The 10,926-nt window shown below is 56.9% G+C and overlaps 1 protein-coding gene across 2 annotated transcripts in view; it reads left to right on the top strand.

The window, feature by feature from the left end:
• The first annotated feature begins 201 nt into the window (after positions 1–201).
• The window catches only part of AP1M1 (adaptor related protein complex 1 subunit mu 1), a 33,545-nt gene continuing 22,820 nt past the window's right edge, over positions 202–10,926 (top strand). For both annotated transcript variants that reach the window (XM_032268708.1, XM_032268707.1), the window contains exons 1-4: positions 202–702; positions 6,416–6,572; positions 8,986–9,053; positions 10,597–10,727. In XM_032268708.1, the coding sequence (XP_032124599.1) occupies positions 661–702; positions 6,416–6,572; positions 8,986–9,053; positions 10,597–10,727 (398 nt within the window). In that variant the 5' untranslated portion in view covers positions 202–660. The remainder of the gene's footprint in view (positions 703–6,415; positions 6,573–8,985; positions 9,054–10,596; positions 10,728–10,926) is intronic.

The raw sequence follows: 10,926 nt of genomic DNA, 5'->3' as shown, positions 1-10,926 counted from the left end.
ACACGGTACTTTGGGTCAAGGTTCAATGAGGCTGGTTTTTACAACATTCCAGGCAATAAACAGGGACGCCCATTCACTGATAAATGTTGACACTGACAGGTGGTGACCGATAATAAGGTTTGACTCCCATTCAGATAGTTTGACCTCTTTGCAAGTAACCACGGCCTTACCCCTCACTTTTGAGCTTACAATTGGTACACTTGTTTCATAGGCTTCCCCACCAGACTGTGAGCTCTATAGGGCTGGCCCCCAGATCGGTTCCACCACCAGGCTCTCTCGCCTAACTCGGCCCACGGGAAGCGGCTAAATAAGTTCCACCGGAGGCGGCTTTCAGCTGCTCTGGATCAATTGCTCAAAAGGCAGCGGCCACCGGGTGGCCTGATTTAGTTGGCCCCGCCCTGCAAGGGCCTTACTTCCGGGATTCTTCGGGCGGGAGCAAGAAGCATGGTCACATTTGACGTCCTGCGCCTGCGCACACTCCGTCTTGCGCCTGCGCATTCCTGACAACTCCGGGACCGGACATAACGGTCCCCGCGCGGCTCTCCGAACCGGAAGTGGAGGTGAGCTGTTGCGGGCCGCGCCCGGCCTCGCTCAACGCCCGGTAGCCCCCACCGTCGCCGCCGCCGCCCTCGGCCGTTGCCGAGGCCTCCTGCAGCCACCATGTCCGCCAGCGCCGTCTACGTGCTGGACCTGAAGGGCAAGGTACTGAGGGCTCCCCACCCTCCCCGTTGCCCGGCAACTGGCGGGGTCCTCCTCCCCGCGGGGACCCACCCTGTTGCTAGGTAACCGGCCTGTGAGCTCCACCCTGGTGTGAGGCTAGGAGGCCGGTAGACCTCACCGGAGATTCACACCCTGTTTCTTTCTGGGTAATTGGGCGGGGGTCTGCAGTGGCTCTGCCCCACCCTGCTGCTAGGTAACGCGGTGGGCTGTGGCCACCGCGTTGCCAGGTAACCGACTGCCGCGCCCCTGCTCTCAGGCGCAGGGACCAGGGGCTCTGGCCGCAGCCGTCCCGGGAGCCAGGCAGGGCGTCCAGGGGCTGCGCGACCCTTGGCCAGGGGTGGCGAGGCGTGGCGGGGACTGGGTGCCCTCCAGCCAGTCCCGCCTTCTCAGGGCGTTGCAGCTTCTGTTTACCGTGCACTTTCTCTCAGTAGGAATTTCTCCACGTTCATTGTGATACTTATAAGGCTTAGGTGAGGTGGGTGGTGATCACGAGTGCCATTTTATAGAGGGAGAAACTGAGGCACGGAGAGGTGAAGCAACCTGACCAAGGTCACACCGGTCACAGAGAAGTAGCAAGTCTAGGAGTCCGATCCAGAATCATTTGTTAATTCATCTGATATCTAGGGAGCACTACTAATGCTGGGCAGGGTACTAAGCCTGGGGTCGATTTGTGTTTAGCAAATACCAGTCCCCCCTCTTTTTTTTTTTTTGAGATAGTGTCAGTTGTCCAGTCTCGAGTGCAGTGGCGCAATCTCCACTCACTGCGACCTCCACCTTCTGGGCTCAAACAATTCTCCTGTCTCACCCTCCGGAGTAGCTGGGATTACAGGTGTCCACCACCACACCCAGCTAAATTTTATATTTGTAGTAGAGGTGGGGTGTCATCATGTTGACGAGGCGGTCTCGAACTCTTGACCTCAAGCGATTTATCTGTCTCGGCCTTCCAAAGTGCTGGGATTACAGGAGTGAGTCACTGTGCTAGGGCTCAACAATCCATGTTCTTATGACGTTCACAGGCTGATGGGGGAGATGGATACCGATCTCCAAAACCACAAATAAATGTCAGTTGCAGTGGTGGGGCGGGGTGAGTGTGTAACAGGGACAGTCAGCCTCAGTCAGAGAATGAGAGAGGGTTTCCCTGAGCAAAGGTGACAAATGGACCTGAGACACCAGCAAGGTGGACATAAATGAGAACCCGGGCATCCTCCCCAGAGGATCTGAGAAAATTTAAAGGCAGGATTGTCTCTGCCTTTTCAGAATGGGCCTCTGCCTTCTCCCAAGTCCATCCCAGGTGCACAGCAAGTGGCTGCTTGGCCTGTTGTGTGTGGAAGCAACAAGAACCGGTCCAACAATGTTAGCCCAACATTGATCAGTGAGAGAAACAAACGTGGGTGTCAGGTCCTAGGTGAGAGGTGGGCAGGAGTGAGCTCTGAAGCCCCTGGGAGTGAAGAAGTGAAGTGGCTGCCACTTCCTGCCCCACACCACCCCAGCACTTTCCTGAAGTCCCTTGAGTAGGTGCCTGCCCTGGAAGCCGCCCACAGTCAACACCTAGTGAGACCCAGTGCCGGCCTTGCTTCTCCCGCCTTCTTAGAGGCAAGCCAGAGGCTGGGTGGGTGTGGTGTTCCCTGAGCCCTGGTGGCATGAGTCTTGCTTCTGCCCGGCCACTGCCTCTCCAGCCGTGCCAGCAGGCTGCCTGTCTTGGCTTGCTTATGCCTTCAGCAAACATTTCATGAGCGTCTAGCATGCACCCTGTCCTGTGCCAGGGATAGGGTATCCATTGGCACTGTGGCTGTGGTGTTAGGGCTGAGCTGAAAACCCATCTCTGCCACTTAGCTGGGACAAGCCTCTTCTCTCTGAACCTCGCTTTTCTCACTGGTCAAAAGAGGCTTTTTTTCTTTTTTGGACGGAGTTTCGCTCTTGCCACCCAGGGAGCGCAATGGCGTGATCTCAGCTCACTGCAACCTTCGCCTCCCAGGTTTAAGTGATTCTCCTGCCTCAGCCTTCTGAGTAGCTGGGATTACAGGCACCCATTACCACACTAAGCTAATTTTTTGTATTTTTAGTAGAGATAGGGTTTCTCCATGTTGGCCAAGCTGGTCTCGAACTCCTGACCTCAGGTGATCTACCCTCCTCGGCCCCCCAAAGTGCTGGGATTATAGGCGTGAGCCACCGTGCCTGGCCAAAAGAGGCTTTTATGGACTTACTGTGCAGATTTGCTGAGCAGATGCATGAGACAGGTTCAGCACCACTCATGGTCCACGTTAGCCTTCCCAGGCCTCTCCATCTAGCAGGGGAATCACCTAGAAGCAGAGACATTAGTACACGGTTGGATCCAGGCAACCACAGTGGCAGGACCAAGGTCCTAAGTACCGCAGTTGCTCAACCTTGTCTTTAGCCAGTGGACGGGGAAGGTGGTTACAAAAGGCCTCCTGGAACAGGGCGATGCTGGAGGGGGTTTGGACGGTGACCAGGTCAGGTGGAAAAGAGGCATTGCAAGGGACAGAAGGGGCAGCCTGCTGGGGCTGCCAAGCCAGAAGTCCTGACTAATGCTGAGCTGGGAGAGAGAGCCCAAGGGGACCACTTCAGTTCCAAGAAGGAGCAGCCACTGTGAGGAGACCGTAGCCCAGAGAGGCGTGATCAGACCTGCCTTTCAGGAAGCTCCCCAAGGCAGCTGTGGGCTTCCCTCCCTTCCTCTGCAACCAAGACACCCTTTCTTATTCCACAACCCACGGACCTCATGTTTCCAAAGTCAGCCTCGTGAGCCCACTGTATTTCATCAAAAATAAAGCACATTGAGAAATTCATGGCCACATGTCTGGTTATCAGGGACATTGGCGTGGCCACACTGGCTAGGAGAAAGCTCTCCTGGTAGGAAGCTTCTCAGCTTTATCGGGCTGGCTTCTCAGCAGCTTCTGACACCACTGACCACCTCCTCTGCGGTGCTCTCTTCTGCTTCTGACATCACCGACCGCCTCCTCCACGGTGCTCCCTTCCGCTTCCGGGAAGCTGCACTCTGGGGTTTCTCGCGCTGCCTGTTCTCCTCCTTTTCTGCCCTCCCCAGGGTTATTGAGTGGCTCAGGCCTACGCATGCCTCCCCATGCTGTCACTCTTCCCAGGTGATGTGACCCATGTCCATGGGCCGGTGACCCTCGACTTTGTCCACAGCACTTACCTGGAGATCCACTGGCTGCTGGGACACTGGGAGGTCCTGCCACCACCACAAACTGGGCATTCGTCAAAATGCACTCCCCGTGCCTGCTTGCTCTCCCTCTAAGTGATGCCATTACCCATATAGCCATCTGCACAAGACCTACACATTTTCCTCACCTCCTTTTTCTCGTCACCCCGGTATTCACTCCACAAATGTTTACTGAGTGCCTACTATGGGCCATGCCCCGATCTGGGTGCTGGGACACAGCTTTGAATGAGACAGAGTAGTCGCTGTTCTCAGGGAAGGTCAGACAGTAAATGAGGATACAAATAAATGTATAACGCAGCAGGTGATAGGGACACTGAAGATAAAGCAGGGGTCAGGGTACAGAGGGACAGGACATGATCCCAGCCAGAGCAAGCAGGGAGGACTTCTTAAAGGAGGTATCGTTTGAACTGAGGCTTGAGAAATGAGAAGAGCCAGGCCAGGACAAAGACCCCGAGGCGGGAACAGATGTGGATCATTCAGATCACCCAGGCTGGAGTGAAGTGAATCAGGGCAGCACAGGCAGAGAGGCGTCAGAGGGGCCGTGAGGGGCCGGACTACGCTGGTCCTTGGGAACCACGGGGATGAGCTTGGGGTTTGTTCTCAGTGCCGGGGAGGCTGGAGTAGGTGGCAGTTCAGCAGCAGGAAAGAGACCCCGTCTGGCTTCTGTGTAGGAAGAGCCCTGTCACCCTTTGTGAGGAAAGACCTGGGGGGGTCAAGAGTGACAGCAGGGGGAGGGTCTGTTTCCTCAACAGGTCATCACCTGCCTCCCTCCAGTCAGTCCCACAGGACTGGGAAAGGAAGGTACCATCCTCATCCCTCCCAGCCCTGCCTTGAGAGAATAAAGGCAGTGTGTGATGAATGACAGGTTCTGAGGCAGGCGGTTCCCAGGATGGTCAGCGCCGCCATGGCCTTCTCAGCCAGCGCATTGCTGAGTCCTGCCACTGGCTGTCCTGCGGGCTCCAAAAGCTACAGCTGCTCTGAGCGGCATCTCCAACCGCAGCTGTGCCCAGGCTAGCAAAGCTTCCGACCTCCTTTTTATTCTTTCAACAAGGTGCAATAACCTGCACTTTGTACGGTTTGATGAGCTCAGTCGTTGGGAGGCGTAACCCGCATTCCATCGCCCCTAAAGCTTCCTCATGCCCTTTGCTGTCCAGCCCCATTCCTAGGCAGCCACCGATGTGTGTTTCATCACCGTTTTCTAGGATTTTCTATACGTGCAGTCATCCAGGATGAGCTCTCCTTTGTCTGGTTTCTTTCAGCCAGCAGAGTGGTCGTGGGATATGTCCCTGTATCAGGAGTCCGATGCCTTTCATTGCTGAGACGTGTTTCTCTCCTTTTTTTTTTTTCTTTTCTTTTTTGAGGTGGAGTTTTGCTCTTGTTGCCCAGGCTGGAGTGCAATGGTACAGTCTCGGCTCACTGCACCCTTCTGCTCCCGGGTTCAAGCGGTTCTCCTGCCTCAGCCTCCTGAGTAGCTGGAATTACAGGCGCCTGCCACCACACCCAGCTCATTTTTGTATTTTTAGTAGAGACGGGATTTCCCGCGTTAGTCAGGCTGGTCTCCAACTCCTGACCTCAGGTGATCTGCCCGCCTCACCCTCATAAAGTGCTGGGATTACAGGAGTGAGCCACTCCGCCAGCCTGAGGTATGTTCTCATGGTGTTCAGGACACAGTGACTGTGGGATCCGTCCATGTGTTGGGAGTCCCGTCCCGTTCATTGCTGAGGTGTGTTTCTCATGGCGTGCTGGACACGGTTTGTTTCTAGTTTACCTGTTGAAGGACATTGTCATTGTTTCTAGTCTGGGTCTGTTTCAATTAAAGCTGCTGTTAACATCTCGTGCTAGTCTTTGTACAGACATGTGATTTCATTTCTCTTGGATAAATACCAAAGAGAGAAATGACCGGGTCGTACGGTAACTCTGGGTTTCAGTTTTTCAGAAACTGCCAGACTTCACCAAAGTAGTTATCCCATTTTCCATTCCCATCAGCAGTGGACAGGGGTTCTAGATGCTGTGTATCCTGACCCACAGGCTATGAAAGAGAGAGACCAGGAAGGGCGTCTCCTCTTCAGAGTACCCATGGACTTCAGGAAATACGAACCTTCAGCAGGAATGGGTGCCCTGACCCAGACAGGAAAGCAGGGTGCGTTAACACGGGAAAGGCTCTGACAAGGCCCGTGTTGAGAGCTTGTGAGGCATTGCTTAACGTGTTGTCTCGGAGTGATTCGGTCCTGGACCCTTGCTGCAGAGTCCCCATCTACGCTCACCCTGCAAGGAACTGCGGTGGCCCCTGTGGAAGCTCACACTGGGAGATACTCTTCTCCAGGAATTCCCTGGGGGATGGAGACCAGAATGGCCTCGAGTCCTGCTCTTGTGCAGACAGGGGCCATGATCAGGGACCCTGAGGGAAGCAGGCTGGTGCATCTCACCCGCTGCCCCCAGCCCCTGGATTGAAGAACTGAAAATGCAAGCGTCTTCTCTCTTCCTTCCCCACCACAGGTGCTCATCTGCCGGAACTACCGTGGCGACGTGGACATGTCAGAGGTGGAGCACTTCATGCCGATCCTGATGGAGAAGGAAGAGGAGGGGATGCTGTCACCCATCCTGGCCCACGGAGGGGTCCGCTTCATGTGGATCAAACACAACAACCTGTACTGTATCCCTTTGCTGGGGGCGCCCCCAGGGGACTCCTGTGTGGGTGTGTGTGCACATCTACACACCGGCAACCAGAGCTGATTTGGGCACAGCGGCAGCCATGGGACACAGCCATGCCCTCCCGGAGCTCCTTGCTGCCTGCGGAGACAGGCAGAGAACGCGTTATGACACGTGTGACGGGTGTGGGGAGAGGAGCGGGTGTGACTTGAAATCCTTTGGCTCAGGGGCCCAGGAAGGGAAGAGACACCCTGGAGGAAGCCTGGCTTCTGCCAGCTGGAGGGATGGACAGGCACTGGGCGTGGGTGAAGAATCTGCAGGACAGAGGCTCATTCCAGCAGCTGCACTCGGGGTGGCTGGAGCCCTCAAGAGGGGACGTGTGGCAGCAGCGAGGCTGGAGTGGTCAGCGGGGTCTGGGGTCTCAAAGAACATCATCTGAAATGCGACAGAAAGTCTTTGGTGGCTTTTAGATATGTACCTTCTGGAGGTTTCTGGTTGCTGAGTGGGGCAAGACAGTGGGGACAGGAGAGGACATGGGTAGGTCGGGAGTAGGCTGGGGTCGTCGTGCAGCTGGGAGGGGAAGTGGCTTGGACCACGGAGGGGTGGTGGGGTGCAGAGAAGGTGACAGGCTCCTCCCAGCCCCGCCCAGATCTCAGAGCCCCCTGCCCTTCCTGTCCTTGGACCCATGTGGAGACTTGGCCAAGCCAGTTTCTACCCAGGAGGTCTAACTGGCCATCCCACAGCTTTGGGCAGACCTTCAGGCACATTGCAATACCTGCACTACTACGGAAAGAGCCTGGCTGTGTGGTTCACAGCCCAGTGTGAGCCCCAGCTCCAGCAGCCATGGGGCTGGAGGCGAATCCCTCACCCTCCCACAGTTCAGCGGGAACGACGACCCCTCGCTGCACATTGAGGGGTTGTCAGGTCAGTTGAGCTGACTTGTGCACATTGCTCCCAGCAGATGTGGGCTCCGTGCCCTTTCCTATGTTCTTGGAGACACGGGGCCTTGCCAGTACAGCGTGGCCAGTGGGCCAGAACATCTCCTGGGAGCCCCCTGGAAAGGCAGAATCCCACACTCACCCAGCCCTGCCCATCAGAATCTGCATTGCAGCAAGATCGTTCCTAGTGGGTCGTGTGCATGTTCCCATGTGGGCCGTGCTGGTCCAGGGCCCTCACCTGGCTCCCTGTGGCCTGCCTCTGTGGAGATTTCTCCTGGCTCTGGAAGACCCTGAGAATAGCTCTGAAGCTGATCTTTGGTGGCTTTTAACCCGGGGAGTTGACAGTCCTCTGAGGCCGCCCAGGTATTGGGAGGAGGGTGAGGGGCTGTGGTCTGAGCTCAGCAGGAGCCATCAGATCAGTTTCTGCTTGGACCCCTACATTTCACACCTGGGCATCTGGGGAAGAGACAGGGAGGGCTCACCTTTCTGGCTGAGTGGACATCCTTTGCCTCTAGCCGGGACAATTCTCAGCAAGGCCCTGGGTGAGAGCCACCCACTGCCACTGCTTATAAAGCATCTGGGGAGGGCGTGTTGCCAGGCAGCAGGAGGGAGGCCAGCACTCGTGTGACTGGGCCAGCGTCCCCTTCCTGGGCCCCTGTGCTGGGGTGAGGTGAGAAGGGAGAGGATACAGCCCCCGCCCTACCCCCTAGAGCTCACTGCTGGGCAAACAAGCCACGTGGCACAGACAAGCCATGAGCAGGGATGTCGGGGGCACAGTGCGTGAGCCTATAGAGGAGGAACCAGCCTGCTCTGGTAGCCTGGGAGCCCATTAGGGAAAAAGGAACAGGAAGCGCCCAGCACACTGACCCTGGGAGGCACCCGGGGCAGAAAGGAACATCTGCATCAAATGTCTCATGTACACTGCCTCAGTGAATTCATTCAATTCACAGGCCCCCATTACACAGGAGAAAAATATCGAGGTTTCTCTAGAAAGGTTTGTTTCAAGGCCACGGCTTGTGTTTCCAAAGCCAGGAAGGACTGAAGCCAGAATTGGCCCTGGCTACTTGCCACAGAGTCTGGCCGGGGGACCCTGGATCTCAGCAGGGTCATGATGAGGTCGCCTTTGGAGAAGCAGGGCCAGTGCATCCTGCTTTCTGTTCCTGGAATGAGCCTCGCTCCCTCCCTGCTCAGGGCAGCCCCTCACCCAGCCCCCGGGACAGGTCTCCTGTGCCACCTGCCATCTCTGTGATTCTCCATCTCAGTGAGTGCTTCCTGGGGCACATCTGGCCAGTGACTCCTGTGTCCCAGACCCAGCTTGGACCAGGAGCTTGGTAGCCCACCATGGGCCACGTAAACAGCTGGGAGCGGCGGTAGGGAAGGCTCTGAGGGTTGTGATGGTTAGGGGCTGCCTCCATCAGCTGGGGTCTTCCAGGCAGCTGCGCGGCCTCTGAATGCTCCTTAACCGTGGCTGCCATGCAGTGGTCGCCACGTCCAAGAAGAACGCGTGCGTGTCGCTGGTGTTCTCCTTCCTTTATAAGGTGGTACAGGTGAGTCTCTCTCAGAGGGACTGCGGGCTTGGGTGGCGGTTGTCTTGGCTCTGCTTTTGCACCTCCCCATACCTGGCCGCCCTAATTAGAACTGTGGGGTCCCCAGGGAGGGCTGGGGCTGGAACCCCAGGAAGTGGGAAAAGGGAGCCCAGCCCCCTTGTGTGGAATTCTACAGCTCACATTGCTCCCCACCCTGGGGAAGAAAGGAAAGTGAACAGGAAAAGGTGGGGTGCAGAGCAGGGGTGTGCCCTGACCCTGGAAGGGACAAGCAAGTCCCCCAGCCAGCTTTGGAAGGATGTGGGGTGACCCACTGATGTGGTTGGAATAACAGCAGAGCTGCAGAGCCGAGCCCAGCTCAGAGTCTCCCTGGGGGCTCTCAAGGCACAGAGGCCCGAGGCCCACCTTGGAGAGAGCTGACACACGCCTGGCCCAGGCTGCCAGTGACATGGAGACAGTGGCTGGTGCAAAGGCCCTGGGACAGCCGTGTGCATGGTATGGACAGGGAGGCTGAGGTCAGCTGGGAAGAGGACGGATTATACAGAAGTGGGGATCTGATGAGAGGTAGTGGAGAGCTTCAAGCAGGAGACTGACAAGACCCAGTTTGATCTAAAGCAGTGACTGGCTGCTGAGCAGCAGGACTTGAGGGCAGCCTGGAGGCCAGTGAGGAGGCTGCTGCCGGCTTCCTGGAGAGGATGGGCCTGGCCAAGGCAGGCTGTGGGGCTCAGGAAAGTGGGGACCCGGACCCAGGAGGCCTGGGAAAGCTTTCATCCCTCACTGATCCCACCTGTGCAGAATGTTGGGGAATGGGGGCAAGCCCAGGTGGGGAGGGCATGGGGATGGAGCCGAGCGTCAGCTGGGAAGGCCCCACGTGCAGGCCGAGGGCTCCTTCACTGGACCAGTGGCACTGTCACAAGCAGGGCTGGGCCTGGCTGTGCTGCCTTTGCTTTCCAAGCAGAGGCCGGGCAATCACAGTCCTGAAGCGCACAGGGGTCAGCAGATCAGAGACAGGAGATGTGGGAAGGGGAGAGTCCCCAACTGAGGGTTGGGCAGTTCCTTCCTGCTTCAATGGTGTTCCTTCCTTCGGCACTTATGCCTGCAAAAGTGCTTCTAACAGCCCCTCTTCTTTGACGCCCCTTCCTTAGCCCTCTGAGCTTTGCATTGAAATGGGGAAAATGGCGGTTCATCAGGTCCTCCCCTGCGTCACTCCAGACTCAGGATGGGATGACAGTTACAGTCACTCAGGAGGGGCCGCCTGCCTGGGGGTGTCTGGGCAGGGAAGAGAACGGGGATGTGGAGCTTCTGAAGGCCGCAGAGGACATCTGCAGGGGCTCCAGCCTGGCCCCCCCCCACAGCCAGCCACCGCTGTCCTGCCCCGTTAACCTGTGTCCAGGGCCCTGTAGCACATCCCCGAGCCTGGGAAGTGGGCTGTTGGTAGGACTTAGAGGGCAAATGAATGTGTGCAAGTGTTCATTCATTCCTCAACCATTTGCTGAGCCATCTGCCTCCCGTCCCTCCCCCGCTTCCCACGCCGTCACTGCCACAGGTGTTTTCCGAGTACTTCAAGGAGCTGGAGGAGGAGAGCATCCGGGACAACTTTGTCATCATCTACGAGCTACTGGACGAGCTCATGGACTTCGGCTACCCCCAGACCACCGACAGCAAGATCCTGCAGGAGTGAGTGGGCGGGGGTGGGGCCGGGAGCTAGGCCTGGGCGGTGTGACATTGATGCCATCAGGTTTGGAAACAGAAAGCAAATGTGTGTTCGTGTTGTCTCCCACCCCCCTCCCACCACCAGCCGTGTTAGGATTTTTACTGAGTTGGTAGGCTTCTTTTCTTTCCTTCTTCTGTAGTGTTTTATCTCCTCTGCTATAGA

This window comes from Sapajus apella, unplaced genomic scaffold (genome assembly GCF_009761245.1).
Source record: "Sapajus apella isolate SASKATOON/1434 unplaced genomic scaffold, GSC_monkey_1.0 scaffold185, whole genome shotgun sequence".
Taxonomy (NCBI): Eukaryota; Metazoa; Chordata; class Mammalia; order Primates; family Cebidae; genus Sapajus; species Sapajus apella.
Note: the sequence above shows the minus strand (reverse complement) of the source record. Positions and strands in the feature narration are given on the sequence as shown.